The 19,030-nt window shown below is 36.8% G+C and overlaps 1 protein-coding gene across 6 annotated transcripts in view; it reads right to left on the bottom strand.

Annotated features, from left to right (window-relative positions):
• PEX5L (peroxisomal biogenesis factor 5 like) overlaps positions 1-19,030 on the bottom strand; it is a 249,398-nt gene that overhangs the window by 177,022 nt on the left and 53,346 nt on the right. For 2 of the 6 annotated variants that reach the window (XM_037988531.2, XM_037988534.2), the window contains exon 2: positions 7,123-7,194. The exons of 2 other annotated variants lie outside the window; for them this stretch is intronic. In XM_037988531.2, coding sequence (XP_037844459.1) covers positions 7,123-7,194 — 72 coding nt within the window. Of the gene's footprint in view, positions 1-7,122; positions 7,195-8,676; positions 12,742-19,030 lie in introns of those variants that run through there. 2 more of the 6 variants (XM_037988532.2, XM_007972016.3) reach the window with 2 other exon arrangements.

The raw sequence follows: 19,030 nt of genomic DNA, 5'->3' as shown, positions 1-19,030 counted from the left end.
GGCACCAAATTAAAGAGCTTCTGCACAGCAAAAGAAATTGCCAACAGAATAAACAGACAACCATAGAATGGGAGAAGGTATTCACAAACTATGCATCTGACGAAGGTCTAATATCCAGAGTCTTTAAGGCACTTAAACAGATTCACAAAAAACAAACAACTCCATTATAAAGTGGGCAAAGGACATGAATAGACACTTTCCAAAAGAAGACATACACACAGTCAACAAGCATATGAAAAAATGCTCCACATCGCTAATCACTAGAGAAATGCATACCCAAACCACAATGAGATACCAAGGGGATCTTATAGCCATTTAGTCTAACTATCTATCAACTACCAGCATGCTTTCACCTCAGTACCTGCCATTTATAAAGCACTTACCATATGCCATGTACTTTGCTAGGCATTTATGTACGAGAACTTATTTATTTCTCCCAAAAACTTTACGAAGTAGATATTTTCCTCATTTTATAGCAGAGCAGCCTGTGGCTCAGAGAGCTGGTTAATTTTCCCAAATAGCTACAATATGGCCATAGTCTGTTTTCATTCAGATTTGTGACCGTAAAGGCCCTGCTCTTAACCACTGTGTAAGAGTGACACACACACACATTCTGTGTTATATTCACAATGCCAAGCACATGGCCTGGCAGAAGAGCTGGCACCACTGAAAATGTGCTAGACTAGAGTATCTAATACTGTTCCAAGGAAGGCATGCAGAATGTCTAATAGTAAACCAGTGGAAATAACCAAAGTGAAAATGTCATGATACCATATCCATCTCCAACTCATCATTCAGGAGGCACGAGTTACAGAGGAAAGAGTCCCAAGACACAGAAGTGGTGGCTCTGGATTCTAGACTTGGGACTGACCAAAGGAGGCCAAACTGGACACATGGCTCTACAAGGGAGCAGCCCCGTTTGAGCCTCACAGCAGTCATCTGAGCAGATGTTATTATTACATTGTACAGATGAAGAAACGGAAACTCAGAGAACTTGAACTACTTACTCCAAAGTCTTCTGCTTATTAATGGCAGGGCCAAGACTAGAAACCAGGGCAATGGATTCTTTCTTTAGCTATCTTGCCAGCCTCTGTGCCACTCTATGATACGTGACTCTCTGTGTTTTCTGGCTTTATACCATCAGACTTTAACAATCGGATTTTTAAAGTAAAGATTCTAAAATGAAGGATATTAGACTTGCCCTTTGTGTTTTTCCTAGAGTCCGTTGATGCTTAGGAGAATCCGTACACTAAATTGAAATGCATGAAGCTAAACAAACCAACCAAAAAACAAACTCAGCATCGTGAGTTTACAAGGAAAATACAAAGTAAGATACTTGGCATTACTGTAATTTTGCCCTCCAAATTATCAGTAACTCAGAATTGTTTTTATATTACTTGATACAAATAGGGAATATTTAGGAATAAAATGCAGGGTGATTATGCTTTCACTCTAGTAACTTTTCTATTTAACCTAATGGAAGAAATTTCCCCCTTCCATGTACAATACTTATTGATGATAAATAGTTTGCAGACAAGATGGGATTGATTGGACTGCAACAGTGAATCTTTGTTTACTCCAATGCTGAGTTCAGATAGACAGCAAATTTGAATAGTCTCTCTCATCCCAAATAAATCTGGCTTCTTTTCATTCAATTATTTTTCATCGATCAATCTTTCCTGAGGAAAACACTAATGAGCCTATGTCAGCTGTGAGTGTAATTAAGGCAACTACAACTGCATAATGTGCCTTGTCCTTCAGATGTCTCAGAGTTTCATGCTTCAGAATCTGCAGGCTGAGCAGGTGGTCTCCTTTCTGCAACTCTAGAGGAGGTGTCTGTCCTTCTGACCAAATACAGGGTTCTAAGAAGGTACCCAGGGACAGTGTTACACCTCATACCAAGAGATAGGATATCATACTTTGGAAGTGTCCTCAGGGGTAAATGGGATCTGAATTACATTTAAGTTAAGTCACCACATTGATATGACCAAGAAAGCATTGACCAGATGGGGCTGGCTACCACAACAAGGCAGGAACACGTATTACCCTCGTCCATTTTACTGTCTGTGAGTCTGAGACCAAAGTTAGTTGCTTAGATGTTGGTAGGATCACACTATCTATTAGTACCAGATAAGCTGGGTATCTTCTCTGTTAATCTGTTTTTCTTGTTCTTCCATTTTAATTTCATATTGGCCTATATTTTTCTCTTGAGGATCCATTTTCACAACAACCACTAGGACAGAACTGCAATCCAACTTGAATGCTTAAGAGCTATTGGAGGCACAAGGGTGAGGTTATCATTTATCTCTCCTTCTTCATTAGAAAAAGATCACAGAAGTTCTAGTGTCCATGGCTTTCTGCTCAGGCTTCCCTTACAAGATGAAAAAGAGACTCTCAAAAAGGTTGTAAGCTGAGTGTGTGTTGTCTCTTCCCAGGACCCATCTCATGCCTGGTAGAGGTTCTCCTTGAGGAGGTTGTGACAGGAAAGGCAAGTGGTTTTCACAACTACCTTTTAGCTCTAGTTTTATTTACACTTGCTTTAAGGGGCATTTTTCTCCTGACAAAGCCATAGGGCTCGAGAGGGAAGTAAACAGTTAAGGAGTGTTTGTGGGGAAGTTTATTCCTGTGAGGGTTAAATAAATAAATGTTGACCAATTACGATACTTTCTAGTAGACGGTTATTTTATATAATTAGAGCACTGAGACAAAACAGTTTCTTAATCCATTTCTAGCATGATCAGTAATGAACAATGATACAGAGCTATGTGAGGTGACAGAAGGAGCATGGGACTGGATGGCAGAACAAAGAGTTGGCTTCTAGGGCTCTCTCTGCACCTAACCAGGGAGTTGGGCAAGTTCATTCAGCTTTCTGGATCTCAAAGTTCCTGTTTGCTAAACTGGGGATGAAGGGAGGTGGGGAGTGAAGTGGTGACGCCTAGCTAATTAAAATGACATAAATGATATACACTTTATAGAGCACTTTTACATATTTTAACTCAGAGAAACTCTAGGAGGTGGGAAGAGCAGAGGATCATCTTACAAACAATATCAGAAAACTTATTTGAAAATGAGAAAACTGAGCTCAGAGAGGTTCAAGATTACCAGGTTTCCATGTGGATTTAGCCAGACTATAAACCTGGTTCTTTAAAGGTACCTTTGGTTGTAAATGGCTGTGGTTTTCTTGTTTTCTGGTCTTGTTATTACGTTAAATGCTTATGAATTCCAGTTTTTAGATCCCTGGGTAATGCCAGGTTGAAGAATGTTAAATTTATCAAAAGTTACATATTTTTTTCCTCTTTTAAAACTGCGTTAGTTGTTTTCTCTGACCCAGTGATTCACAAAGTGTGGTCTGGAACCAGCAGCAGTAGCTGACTACTTAGAAATGCAAATTCTCAGGCCGCACACATCTCAGACCTGCAGAATCAGAAACCCCAGGGGTGGACCCAGTAATCTATGTTATATCAAGCCCTCCTGGGGATGCTAAGGCAGCTAAAGCTTGAGAACTGTTGCTCTGACCTGGATATACTTGTTCCCTCTGTAACTGGCTGAAATTTGACATTTCCCAACCTACTTGCACTAAGGGTTATGCAACTGCAACTTTGAGTCCTATAACCAAGTAAATCCACAACATGCTGTTAAACCCATTTTTACAATACATGAACCTGTAACTGTATCCATCATATAACCAAAATAGTCCATAGATTTATTAGTCTCTGTTACCTCCTTTAAGTCTACTTGGAATTTGAAAACATTTTTAAAAATTGTTATCTAGCTCCAGCTTATCATAAACCTTGAATTAAGTTGGCTGTAACTAAAAATAGTAATTTATAATAGAATGAATTGACTCAAAGTGGTTAATGTTTTTAATCCCTTAAGTCAAGGCACTTGACTATCTACTCCCACACCTGAAATCTCAGTAACTTCAGAAGGAAATTCATGTGTACGTGAAACCTGAACAAGACCCTCCTTTCCTCCATTTAGGAAGGAATAGTTTCACAAATAATAAAAATATGCCATAATAGATGTTTAAAATTTGTCTTTTAATATTTTTTTTTACAAAGCCAAACATAGCATTTACTAATTAGTTATATTATTTTTATGGCAAATGTTTGGGTTTTGGAGGCATTAAGGTTTTAATTCAATACATTCCCTTTGATTACCTTCTATGCTTAAAGTTTGAAAACCTTGGAGATTTCTGGTGGAAAATAGGGACTCTGACCCTAGTGTGATACATTTCTATTTAAATGACTGTGTATGTGTGTGTGTGTGTGTGTGTGTGTGTGTGTATCATATGGCACTTTTTACCATAGGACATCAACACTCATTTAAGTGTTCTCTGAAATGTTTTTATACATATCCCAAATAAATTTTGTCAATACAATTTCACAAAGAGAGGAAAACAACATAGTCTTTAAAGAATAGAACCTTACACATTTCCAAAATACACTTTTTTTTTTTCCATGTTGAAATAAAACAGAAATCATCTTTTACCTCCTTGAGTGAAGGCAGCCAGGAAGAACAAAATCCACATACACGGTGCTGCTTCTGTTATTAATTTGCTTATATAAGCAAGACTGTGGGCTTTCCATGGAAGTATAAGATTTGCAAATCATATGACTGATAAAATGGCATATAGCTTACACAGCATTTGTAGAGTGACAGCTTCTGAATGACGGATTTAAAGAAATTAGGAGACTTCTGCCCATTGCAGAACTCCAATTATTTTATTTATCCTCTTTAGATTTTCTTTTGGCACCGCTTACTGAAAAAGCTACCTGCAGTTATATGAAGATTGACTATAATATATTTCTACCATGTTTTTGAAAAGATATAGGAAGAATAAACTGAACATAAAGATTCCTCCATAATGCTATAGAGTTGTAATTTTATTATACATATAAAATACATATATATGTATAATGTCATCATATATGTATAACTCATATCTATGAGATGGAGCAATATTCAATTTCTGAAAAACAAATGTACATATACATACACACATGCTTAATTTGTTGACCTCTTAAACTTTGAGATAATTTCTTATAGCTTTATAAAGACTAATTACAGTGTTTCCCCAGATATTTTACTTTTAGATATCATCACTGTCGTTGTTTCAACCTAGGATTTGCTCACAACATCAACACCAAATAAATCTCTCAAAAAAAAGGACTACTCTTTCTGCCAACAGCAAACACCAAAGCCAACTCATATTCATAATTACTCATCTTTTGAAACATGTTTTGACATGAATAACTCAGCAAAGCTGAGTCACTGCCAAATAGTACCAACTCGTGCAATGGCACTGGAAGAAATGTGATAACTACAGAGGCAAACAGTGACTCTGAGAAAATTGAATCCACCCTCATTTGATCCAGGTAATAAAAGTGCTACTTTCTGAAGAAGCAGGAAGGTTTTGTTCTCTTCTTTTTTCTCTCTTTTCTTTAAGATTCCTTAACAATTAGTAAAATGTGTTTAGTCACAACAATAGAAATTTTGTCAAAGGTATCATGAGAAAAAAGAACATGGCTTCCTTTGGCTTTTCATCACAAGGATCTCAAAGTATAACTTTGTAGTTTTCTGAACACCAAAACTCAGTTAAAACACAAAGATTTAGGCAAAAAGGAAGGAAAGAAAAGAAAAGCTTTGGGGTAGGAAGACAGCAAAGAAGAAGGAAAAAATAAGAATTTAACTTCTATATGATTAAGAAAGAAAATAACTAATTTTTCATTTTATTAGAGAAATGTATACATATATGTATTCTCATAATATACCCAGGTTTATTTTACTAGTTCATTTGCCAGGTGGGTCCAGTCCTTTGATCAGAATCCCAGTCTATGGGTGGGATCAAACATAGATTGCATGCCCTAAGTAATTAATCTGGCATAAAGTAACAGTTAATAGCCCAGTAGAGCACATGGGCTACAGCTCCACTCACCTTATTAACTTAACTGATAACATGGCACTCCACACATTCCCTACCCTGTTCTACACAGGAGCAGGAGGGCAATGACAAGAAAAACTCGGAAGCATTTTGAGTGAGTGCTGTAAAATCAATATATTCTGCACCTTGGTGGAGAGATGTTTCGGCAAGTTTTTCCAGAAGACCATCTCAGTTACCTCAGTTATTCCAAGCCTAATAAGCAAGTCTCTAAGTCAATTATTTCTGGTTGATACCTTCTGATGGTCATTTTTCCTTTTTTCAGAAATATGTACAATAGCTCCCAGAATGCAATTGTTATGATGCAAAACAAACTGCATGATCAGGAAACTGAGCAAATTCAGATGCCTGTCTGTAAATTACTGACTGCTTTCTTTCTAATCTCTTAATCTATTCAGATCTCTTTGAATTATTTCTCTCTCTACAGCTTTTGCATCGCTCTCAGAGGCTGTGCCACTTATGCATTAAATAGATGTGCAGTTATCTTGTCTCCTTGATAATTAACAGAGATGTTAAGGGCTAGTGCCAATTCAGTGGCATGGGTTGGAAACTTTCCATTACCTGGTATGTCATTGTTCATGCTCTATTAAGCAGTTTTCATTTCACCTTATAGGCCCATATAACATCCAAGCTAGAGGTTTCTCAAATTACAGGTGGTACTACAGATTTTATTAATAGCCTCTTCTTTTGGTTTTCAGAATCATCTTTATGTATATTGCAGACAATATGGAAAATTAAATTGGGCAATATATATGCCTTAAAGTTCTCAGTTTTTTTTCTCTCTTTCTCTATAATTCATTGTTTCACAAGATAGACTAATGGCAGTGTTTCTCATTTTCAAGGTAATATATTTTATTGTTATTGTTTATCTTTTTCCCAAGCAAATTATCATTGTTGTTTTGACTCATTTTATCAAGTGATGCCTTTAATTTTCCAAAAGTTCTCTTACTCTAGCTTTATTTCCATCATTCATACATATAGAACATGCATGTTGGCATCAGGCAAAAGTCAGTAGATCAGAGGCATTGTATGGGGCGGCTTAGCAGCTCTCAAAATCTTGTTATGCAGGCTTTAGTCAGACAGGCTAACACAGCTGCCAGAGAAGGGCTGAACACTCAAAAGGCTTTAGTCATCAAAATATACAGTATAACAGTAGAAAATGTATGTAAGTATTCACTTACCTGCTTTTGATCAACAATTATTTCGAGGTCTTCATCACTGCTTAGTTTTCCATATCCTTGTTCTTTACTTTTCTTGTGAAAGAATAATTTTAAATGATCATTTAGTTTCTATCCATTAACAATCTTAATTCCTACTTAATATTTTTAAAGATAAAAGTCTTAGCCTTGTTCACCAGTCATAATGCATCATTCTTTATACAAATCGCTCATGTACAACAGCAAATGTTTTTATAGTCAAACTGCTGTCTTATCATTATTCTTTAACAATATCTGCTTAGCCTCCACTATCCAACTTATACTTTTAATCGTTTTCTCAATATTCTTATGCTTCTCTTTTTAGTCCTGTTGTATCAGAAAAGATTCTTTAACACTTTGAGATAAATAAGCAATTCTTTGAAGAATCCTAGCACATTTTTCTTAAAGATTGAAAATTAATTTAGTTTTATACTCAAGACTTCCAACTATTCAATGTATTTTTTTAATGTCTTACATATTTTTTAAGAATAATAGAAGTATTATGCAACTCAGATAATGAATCTTCAGATTTTCAACATTTGCTTGCAATTCAGATGAATACTAACATTGGAAAACCCAACTCAGAAATAATTGTAAAGAGATAAATAAAATAATTTACAAAATTAGGTATTTGAAAAGTTGGAGGACAGACTATTTTAAGAGTTCATTTAAATGCACTTTTTTGGCATTTTGTCATAATTTATTTTGACCCAAAGACCACTCTCCATCTATTTCCTCCATAGCAAAATCTACAAATTCTAAAGTTAGAAAAAGATGTAGATAATGACAATCATTTTACACTTGTGCTACAGGAGAAAGATAATATGTCTGAGCCTTTTTTTCTCCCAATGCAACGGTTGATGAGAATACTAGAAATGTCATGTTGTGTCTTCACACCAGTAACAAATGAAAAATAAAAACCACTACATAGTCAGCTGTAGTTCAAGGTTATTTATTTATTTTAAAGATTCTTGCTTTAGTTATTAATCAACATCAACTTGAATTAAGGGAATTGAAAAGCTTATGTTTGCATCTACTGTGTCATATTAGGGTCCTCATCTCATTGGGGGATGAGATATATCCATCAGTGAACATGATATAAATCTTCACAATGTGAGCACAATTATTAGTTTTTCTCCATAACATTCAAAAACCAGAATTATGCATTTTTTTCCACAAAAACATACCTCCAATTTTTGGGGGATTTTCTTTTTACTGTAATAAAGACATTTCTGAGTCTTCCAAGTATTAGGATGCATAAATAAAACCCAAATTCTCATTTATATATTAATGAACTTAGCCACTCAGAACAGAACAGATGGCCACAGCATTTCTCCCTATTTTATTCTTGTCCTCATTTGAGGTTCCATTTCAAGATTGATGGAAAACAAAAAGAACAAGGTTGGTTTCAGCAACTTCCTTCCTATCACTTTGCTTTTGTATTCTTTTTGTTCACTGGTTGCCATAAGATATTGTCTAGAGAGCCTCTAATGCAAAACACTTAGAAATGTCTTTGCAAATATTGATCTGTATACGTACCAAGTAGCTCATTTGCATGACCCGGTTTCTGGACAAAAGGACATTAAGTAGAGATGGAATGTGGGTTCTTCCATCCATTTCACTGTCAGACATCCCAGAATTCTTTGTGCCAGTGGCAGTGGCTTCCTTGCCAGAACTTGCTGACCAGAGAACCACAGATCTTGCCCAGCAACAGCATTAATAATGTACAACAATAATTGAAGTATTCCTGAATCATTGTCTTGACTTTGTAAACATTGTGAAATTTTTGGCTAGCACAAAAAAGTCACTGAAATGAAAATTTCTTTTTCTAACTAATTTTTATCCATGCACTTCTATACTCTTTGACTGTTGTTCCCATTTAATGTTTTAAAAAATCCACCTATTTTAAATTATATAATTTTTAAATTTACTTCTCTGCATATGGACTCTTCAGCCTCCTCATCATAAAAGCTCTTGATTTCTCCTTTTTAATCACCTATTCCAAACTTTCTTGACAATCACTGCTAACAGAATGTCAGCACTCACAGAACATCATTCGAAACTGCAATTTCTGCAAATACCAAATTCTGCCTCTCCAATCTCAACTCCTTATCTAATTTAGTAGTAAATTTTCCCGGGAAGAGGCTAGTTCAGGGAAGGAAATTATGTCCCCCAACTAATCTAAATAGAAGCTGGCATTTTCCAAGAGTGGGAGGAGGCATTTAGAGCTCTGGTTTTGTACTTAAACCTCTAGTCTCCAAACAGCACACAACAGTACACAAAGCCGAAGCCTTACAGTTTGACTCTAGAATTAAGCAATATTTTCTAGTTCACCCCATAACCCCGGGGGGATTAATCCTTTTCTAAGCCATAATGGTATTCACTCACTTACTGCTTATTTCTAGTGCGAGCATAATCCTCTTTCAAGCACTCAGCTTCCCACTTTGACTGCTTAGCTCAGCCAGCCCAGGCAGGGATCTTCAGCTCTCCTCCCTCCTCCCAGCCGGGAATCCCTGTCTTCTATCTATGCACTTTTGTCAAGCACAAAAAAGCAAGTCCACAGCTTCTGCGTGGTCTTTCACAGTAGCCAAAGGACTGAACTAGAAGGAAATAGAAAGCTAATCTCTCCACCGTCCAAGTGTGAGGGGGCAGGGCTTCTGTGGGAGGAGAAGCCACAGGGCAATCACTTCCTGTGCTCCTCCCACCTTCAGTGGCAAGACACTGGAGCTGAGGATTTCCACTGAGGCAGTAAGGTTAGGCCCCTGTCCACCTGGCCTTAGCATGCTGCTCATTTATGGCCGACTTTGTGCACCATTGCCCTGGGTGCAGCCGAGGAGGGAGCATTAGTGCAGTGGAGCTAAAATGGTAAGGACCCAAGGCGGGAAAGGTGAGGAAAGAGGGAAAGGAAATAGTATTTCTTTGCTGATGGTGCCTCACCCCCATAAGAAGCTTTCAGCTCAGGATAACGTGTCCAATCTCTGAAACCCCAAACACAGTATCTCCCATCTTTCCACACCTTTCTGAATCCTTTCTGACCTGCAGGAGACGTATCTCTGTTAGTTCTTTGTTAATGCTGATAACTTTTTTGATACTTTGCATTAGATGAGTAACTTTCTTAAGAACATTGAGCCTAACTGGTAATCTTTCCTCTCTACAGACTTCTACCATCTCTCCTTAACCCTACCTCCTGTTTCCTACCCCTTTGCTCTCTCCTCCACAAAGGTAAAACAGAAAGATGAGTTTGTTTACTTTAATTAAATACACTTGCATTAAACTTGGAACATCTATAGAAAAATATAGGCCAGGTGTGGTGGCTTAAGCCTGTAATCCCAGCACTTTGGGAGGTCGAGGCAGAAGGATCACTTGAGGCCAGAAGTCCAAGACTAGCCTGTGCAACACAGCAAAACCTCGTCTCCATAAAAAAATTAGTGGCCAGGTGTGGTGGCTCATGCCTCTAATCCCAGCACTTTGGGAGGCTGAGGCAGGTGGATCACGAGGGTCAGGAGATTGAGACCACAGTGAAACCCCATCTCTACTAAAAAAAAAAAAAATACAAAAAATTAGCTGGGCATGGTGACGTGTGCCTGTAGACCCAGCTACTCAGGAGGCTGAGGGGGAGGATCGCTTGGGTGCAGGTGTTTGAGGCTGAAGTAACCTATGAACGCACTATTGCACTCCAGCCTGGGTGACAGAGTGAGACCCTGTCTCTAAAATAAAGAAAAATTAAAAAAAGAAAGACAATATAATGGCCACAGATGTGGAATGTATCATATAGGAACATTTTGCAAGTAAGTAACACAACCATGAAATCTGACGGGCTAGAGATCTGAAAAATGAAGTAACTCCTGTTCATTGCAGGATATTAATTTCTTAAAAGTAAGGGTTTTAATTGAAAAATACTAGTTGTGTATGAATTGAATTAAAAGGATTCTTCATACTCATTAGGAATGGAATATATAAAGAACATTTTGAAAGGGAAAAGGAACACTCGATTTAGCTAATTGTACAAATTAGCCCTAATTGCAATTTTTGCCTAACTACAGATGTCAAAATAAATATAAAGGTTTGCATGTAAATAATTCAAATTTTAAAAAATCAATGCTGCTATGAATGATACATAGTAGATATGAATTTATTAAAGCACATGTCACATACACAATATAAAATATAGCTACAAGAAGAAAAGACCTTCTTACTGTTTTCTTCATGGTTGTCAGGACTCAGTTCCTATCCTGTTTTTTGCCTGTCTTCAGTATTTTCTTTACCACCTTCCTTCCCACAGCTGCAAAATTGCTCAGATTTTCCCTGTCCTAAAAGGTGATTTCCTCATATCTGCTTTTCCTTGAAGACTTTGATCTAATCTCTCTTTTGAGTGTCAATGAGAAGGAGAAGGGTTGAAAAAGAAGAAAATGTGCTGAAAAGATACTTGCTGAGTTTGTGGTGTCTTTGGAAAGTTCATCCCAGTGGAAAGATCCAGTCACCCATTTGGATATAGGTGTCTGTATCTGAGAAGAGAGATAAGGGTAGTACGTAAAGATCACTAGGGATGATTGAAATTGCAGGAGTGGATAAGCTCACCAAAGAAGAAAACACAGAGAAGGAAGAGATGAGGACTAAGGCAAAAGGAAAGAACTCAGTAAATCATGAGGAAGAGGAGTGGTCACCGTGCAGGTGGCGAATTGGTAGAACATAGTGAAAGGAAACAGAGTTCTGATAGTGTCGGATGCTGATGAGAGGTTAAATAAGGATATGAACTACAAATTTTCAATGTATTTGGCATTTTGGAAGTCATTAATGACTTCAGGAACAGAAGTGGTGAAGATGGAAGCCAGGTTAGAGTAAATTATTGAATACATTGGTGGTGAGGGTAGGAAGATAGTGAGAAAAGACTTATCTTTCTATAGGAAATCTTTCTTTTCTTTTTTTTGGAGGGGGTGGTGTGCGGGGAAGGAGTCTTGCTCTGTCGCCCAGGCTGGAGTGCAGTGGCATGATCTTGGCTCACTGCAACTTCCACCTCCTGGGTGCAAGCGATTCTCCTGCCTCAGCCTACCTAGTAGCTGGGATTACAGACATGTGCCACCACGTCTGGCTAATGTTTTGTATTTTTAGTAGAGATGGGGTTTAGCCATGTTGGCTAGGATGGTCTCAAACTCCTGACATCAGGTGATCCACCCACCTCAGCCTCCCAAAGTGCTGGGATTACAGGTGTGAACCACCACAGCCAGCCAGGAAATCTTGAATGGAAATGGAAAGCAGGAGTAAGAATGATAGCTAAAAGATAGAAAGATCTCCTGACATCAGGTGATCCACCCACCTCAGCCTCCCAAAGTGCTGGGATTACAGGTGTGAACCACTGCAGCCAGCCAGGAAATCTTGAATGGAAATGGAAAGCAGGAGTAAGAATGATAGCTAAAAGATAGAAAGTATAGGGAAAGAATACTGGGAAATGTATAACTGTTTCCTCCTTCCCTTATTGTAAAGATATTGATCATGTTTATAATTCAAGAAGAAGGAACTAGGGAAAAAAAAAAGTGATAATATAGATACCAGAGAATGAATGGGGATAATTCATGAAGCAAGAAAGTAACAGCAACTATCCTTTGGAAAGAAACTGGTTCTCTTTTAAAATTTATTAATACAATTGTGTGCTGTATATTTGTAAGAAAAAATATTGAAGGATATATACCAAATACTAAAAGTCTTTTTCTCTTGGAGATGAGGCTGTGCATGATCTATGCTTTTCTCTTTACACTTGGGAGTGCTTTTTGAAATAAGAATGAATTTTTTTACAATTAAAGAAAACAAAATGTGATATCTTGAGAGATCCATAAAATTGCCACAGAAAATACTCATTTAAAGACTTCTTTGCAGTAAAAACGATGGGGCCAGGACTTTACCCTTCCTTTATGATGTTCCTGGGAATGAATTTTTACACGTAGAGATACATGTTGCAGTTTTTGCTTGTGCCCCTTGCGGTAAGCGTGGTAAATGGTGAACTGAATGCTTTGTTTATTGTATTTAATATGCCCCTTTCCCTTATAATACTAAGCTTGACTCTCCCTTATAATACTAAGCTTCTCAATTCTTTGACAATATTTTGGTTCCATGTCCTTTCTTCTTAAAAATATCCACAGTGCCAACACAGCCACAAACGCATTGCTGTGGGAGCCAAAAAGGCAATGAAGAGAGAAAACAGGAAGTGAGGAAAAAGGATACATTTTTTCCAAAAGGCCTGGAAGTAGAGCTTGAGAGTGTTTGCCTTTCAAGGAAGTAAGCTCGAATATGACTTTTGAATAGAGAGTAATTGCCTTACCAATTAAAAGTGCAATTTTCAGATTTTTAATTTTTCTTAGGTATAGGTGAGATCAACTTTCTGAAGGGAAATTATTATTTTTACAGAGAATCATCTACAGAGGGGCTGGTCAAGTCTGTCATTTTTTAAAGAACAATTTTTGTCTTGTCTTTTTAAAAGACACTCATGGGCTTTTTTTTCCCCTCTCTAACTGTGATCATGTTACGGTAAAAGACAGTGGCCACAGAGTACACTGTTTTAGTTTTGGGTCAAGCATGGATAGACAAAACATATGGCAATCAGACTCAGTCCTGAATGTATGTTGTTGGGTGAGAAAAGAAATATAAGGACAATAAGTATGTTGCAGAATTTTAAACTGTGTTTTGCCATATGCATAAGCCCAGACATTTAGTAATTTTTTGGATTTTAAGGTTAAATCTAATTGGAAAATAGATATTCCAGTTACTAACTAGTTGGATAATAAGATGGCAGGGAATCACAATACTACAGCCTGGCAGTTCCCTCTTAATGCTGGTTTTTCTACCTTTAGGGTGGCTTTTGGTCTGTACATTAATAGCCTGAAGAGTTTATAAAGCATCTTGAAAATATTTTCCATTTTCCAAGATTTCAAAAAGTAAGAATGTTCCAACATAAATATCTATTAAGACTACGTAATCTTACATCATTGTCCAGTGACATTTTCTTAAATCTACAAATTCAACTTTAGGTATGTACATTTAATATATCTTTTCTAGTATTTTATCATGAAAGTTTCAAACACACTGCAAAGTTAAAATAATTTTTAGAGAGACCCTGTGTACTCAACTACCTAGATTCTACTAACTTTTATTATACTTGCTTTTCCCCCGAATTTTTCATCCACTTGATATATTTTTAAAGTATATACACTATTACATTTCTACACATTCTTTCCTTCAAGTTTTATTTTATCTAATTTACTTTTAAAAACTCAGAAAAGCAAGACTATTGTTTCAAAAAGTTTCCAAGATCAGAGCACTAAAGTTTAGAAGTTGTTTTACTGGAAATCTTTGCCTTTATTTGGAAAGCAAATCAGTGAACTACATTCCCACCATTAAGTGTTGTGTAGGTCCTATCACTAGGATCCGGAGGAACGATTTCTGATCAAAGGGTTGGGATTTTTATAGCTCTCAGTCAAAAGCTAGTGATCAAACAACTCAAATTTCTGGGATAAATCCATGGAATGATAGGCAGTTCAAGATGATGTTAATTACCACGTCCTCAATTTTACGTCCTTTGATCATCAATGTCTCCTGCATTTATGAAAAACAGCAAACAACCTCACTATACTCTGGGCTATATAGTACGTATTCACCTCTGGTACCTGCAACAAAAGTGGCAAGTGACTTATCAGAGGGCTTACATTTGCTTTAAGGGACAGTAGTTGGCTGGCGTATTGAGATCAAGTAGGCAGAAAACAAAAATTCAACTTGAAATTTCAATTATGTCAGATTCAGCAATGTTCCACACTACTTGGAGGACAATAAGTAAATTCATTTTAATCCTCCTTCACCCTCGAAACCAACTTCAAATTGAAAAAAACAAACAAACAAAGATAATGTTCTTTTAAACAGAAAATTGAGTCCAGTTTTTCTTTCAGCTGGCATGTTCTTGTCTCATTCCCTATACACTTGTCTCTAGAGCTATGAATGTCATCATAGGATGCAGTGACTAATATGTAAAAATTGTTTTCTGTGGGCGAAAGATAATGATGATTGAAAAATTATGTATTTTAATCTAATAATCTCTTGGCATTATGCAGTCTGGGTGCTGTTTCCAAAACAAGATGAAACTAGCAAGCACTCCTTTTTGGTGGTTTTAACCCTGTCATTCCCCACACAACAGGACTGGAATGGTTGTTGGTGTAAGATGGTACAGAGTCTGAGAGAATTGACTTATTATCTTGGATCCCAGTGGCAAGGGAATACTTCTATCCTACAATAATCTCTCCCATCCCCAACAGGAAAAGGGTAAATTGTGTATTCTCTGCAGTCTGAGAAAAATAACAAATAATCTATTTTAAGTGAAAATCTACTGCTTAATGTTCTGCTTCTGATCCCAGCTGACATTATTTTTTATTTTCGTATGCATTGACCCTATTAGATGGGGATGAAACCTTGTTACAGCAATCTCAAACACAGGTGTACTTATCATTGGCTTTTCCAGCGACTCCTCTTCCTTCTCACTGGCAGCCAGTACACCTGGCATCCCACACCTGCCATTGACTTCCTTTTAACAACTGATCTGGACGTCATGATTTTATGACCTTGCAAACTAAAATGTGATCTCTTTAATACAGAAGAAAGAAAAAAACCAGCTGCTTCTATAGGCATTCTGTATCCTAACTATATTTTCCCTCGATGTTCATACCTTCTTTAGACTAGCATATTTTTTTGGACACTCTGACACATGCTTGAGAAAAATTTGCCTATGAAATTTTGTTTCTGACAAGAATCAATCCAACGTTAGTGCTTCAGCCATAAAATTCATGCAGGAAGTTATTTATTTTTAAGCTATAGGTATGTGACTGAATGACTTATAATCAGCATTTCTATTATGGCTCAAATGACTTTTGAGGGTTATTATTATTATTTTTTAGATTTTATATGGATCTATACACAGTCATGACAGCTTAGAATAAATCTTTCCTGTTCCTGAGAGTGAAAACACTTCCTGGAGGTATAACTCATTCCTCTCACCCCTAGATTCTCTTCCATGGCCTTGATAACTGCAGGCATCCTAAGTTAACATCACAGTTCTTGTCATTTCTCGATCAGTTTCCTTATGGCTTCTTTTGCTCACCCTTTTTCTCCAATGGCTTATATATTCACTATAACAACATTACAGATAAGACGTGACAATTTCTAGAGGGTAGGCGTGCTTGAGGCTCCTATCCATATTCTTCATGAATAAAGAATTCTATACTCTTCTAAGCTACAAGATATGTAGGAACAAGAAAGATCTGGGGCCACAGACAGGTGGTTCATCCACTGGAAATGTGACAATCAGTTAAGAAATTAAAACAGCAGAGTTGGCCGGGAGCGGTGGATCATACCTGTAATCCCAGCACTTTGGGAGGCCGAGGTGGGCAGATTGCCCGAGGTCAGGAGTTTGAGACCAGCCTGGCCAACATGGTGAAACCCTGTCTCTACTAAAAATACAAAAATTAGCCAGGCCTAGTGGTGGGCACCTGTAATCCCAGCTACTCGGGAGACTGAGGCAGGATAACTGCTTGAACCCCAGAGGTGGAGGTTGCAGTGAGCCAAGATCGCACCACTGTACTCTAGCCTCGGCAACAGAGTGAGACTCTAAAAAAATTAAAACAGCAGAGTCTCAAGGATGTACAGCCACATCCAAATCATATTCACCACTTTATCACAAACACCAACTAATGCCTTGCTTGATATGAAAAATATTACTGCTGATGAGGAGGATGGGGTGGCTGGGACAGAGTTGCCCAGGGTTATGGGGGTTGATGCCAGATGAGGCTGGAGAGGAAGGCCAAGTCTTGAAAATCACATGAAGGTCTTTGTTCTTTATGTTAAGAGCAACGTAGAGCCATTGCGGGGTTTTAAGCAAGAGAGTGACATTATCAGATATGGGCTGTAAGAAGCCCACTCTGGCTAAAGGGTGAGGAATGGATTGGAGGAAGGAAGGCTGGAGTCAAGGAGAGAAGCTGAGAGCCATTGAAATGGTCAGTGCATGACAGCCTGGAGCCTGTTTAGACACTGGTTGACAGAGATAGCTAACCACACACCAATTTTATAATGACATGCTTCATTCATCAGTTGGTATATTATGAGATTACTTTTTCAACACCAGCTTCTCTAGGTGATAAAAGCATCTATATTTTTCTGTAGTCAAGAATTAAATTAGCAGAGTATGAGCCTACAACAGACACATCCTAGACACTTAACTTAGTAATATGAAAAATTATTTTTAAAAATATTCAATGAAACAATGAGAGAAAGAGAGAAAAAAACCTTTGGCTAACAGGAAAAAATGTTGTGCTTACTGAAGGATACATATTTTTCCATTCTGTAAGCAGTATCTAAACTATTCTTGTTGTTTCTTGCTATTTGAAAAAAAAAAAAAACAAAAAACAAAGGGAGTCTGTTTAAAAAGATACAATGTGAAATTGTTCAGTGCCTAAAGCGTCTAACAGGATTTATTGTGTGTTTTTAGACAGCAACAACGGGAACTGTTTATGCAAATCTAAAAACTAACTGCCCAGGGAATATAAAATATTGAAAAGAAATATATTTACTTAAATGTATTTGAGGATATCATCAAACCTAATGTGTTTTTAAAAGAATTGAGATGACATATTTAAAGTATGTTTAAAAAACTAGTTGATTCCCTTGCATTTCACTTGTTTTTAATGTATCAGAGGATAAAACCTTATAATGGGGAAAGATTGGCAAGGTAAGGTAGAGTAAGGAATACTTGATCATGTTTATCCTCTTACTCAAATTTTGTAATCCTCTTACTCAGTGTTATCCTCTTACTCAAAATTTGATTCTTGCTTCTTAGTGAGACACTTGTTCTTGATATTTAAAAATAATAACGTGTTACAGGCAAAATATTGAAGTATATTCAGTTACATGTAAGCACACCTCAGAGTTACAGAATTGACTTATTTCTACAAGATCACAGTATCCCAGTGAATATAGATGACTACTGACCACCTTCTTCCATCTGCACTTTTAATCTTTGCATCTTTCTTATCTTTCTTTTATAGAAATCAAATCCCAAATCCTAGGTGCTTCAATTAGGGAAGTTGCCACAAAATTTTAGAGAGACAATGGGAAAGATTTCTTGAACAATGCAGACCAGAAAAATTTCAGTGATGAGGAGCATGAAGCTAGTATTAACTTGAGAGCACTGTAAGGGTTCCTTTGATGACTCTTCTTGCAATCTCTGATTAATATCCCACAGTGAAAAATGTATTGATAATATACTGAGAGACAGAAGAATGACTGACACTTAAGGATTAGAAGTGCATCTTTAGAAGTAGATACAGGGTTTAACAAAAAGTCTTTTACAAACTGCATTTTTATAAAATTGTCCTGGGTAGGTGAGTGTGGGGATTTTAAGGAGAGATGAAGCAAGGCTTTAGTAAGGAACAGCTACATTGCTGTGGATGGTACCATGTCCCAAATGGCCTTTTTAAATGATCAAAGTATCATTTTTCTTTTTATAAAAAACACTAAAAATCTTAATCATGTATACAAGTGTACCTATCACATTGTAGGTATTTAGTAAATTTTTTTGAATAAAAGCATTTGCTTTATAACAAAAAGGAAAATATTTTCACTACTCTTAATCCCCCTTACTGTTTCTTGCTGATGCTATTACAAAAAAGTTGTATAACTACTTTCAATCTATATTTATACATAGATACATGTATGCATGCATAAATATATATATTTATATGTAAATATTCTAATGTGTACATATGTATTTAATGACATGAACATGACTATCGTATAAATGCTACTTTTTAATAAAAATATATTGTGACTACCTTTTCACGTTAATACACATATTCATATCCACCTT

Source organism: Chlorocebus sabaeus, chromosome 15 (genome assembly GCF_047675955.1).
Source record: "Chlorocebus sabaeus isolate Y175 chromosome 15, mChlSab1.0.hap1, whole genome shotgun sequence".
In the NCBI taxonomy this organism is placed as follows: Eukaryota; Metazoa; Chordata; class Mammalia; order Primates; family Cercopithecidae; genus Chlorocebus; species Chlorocebus sabaeus.
This window is presented reverse-complemented; position numbering and strand designations above follow the sequence as displayed.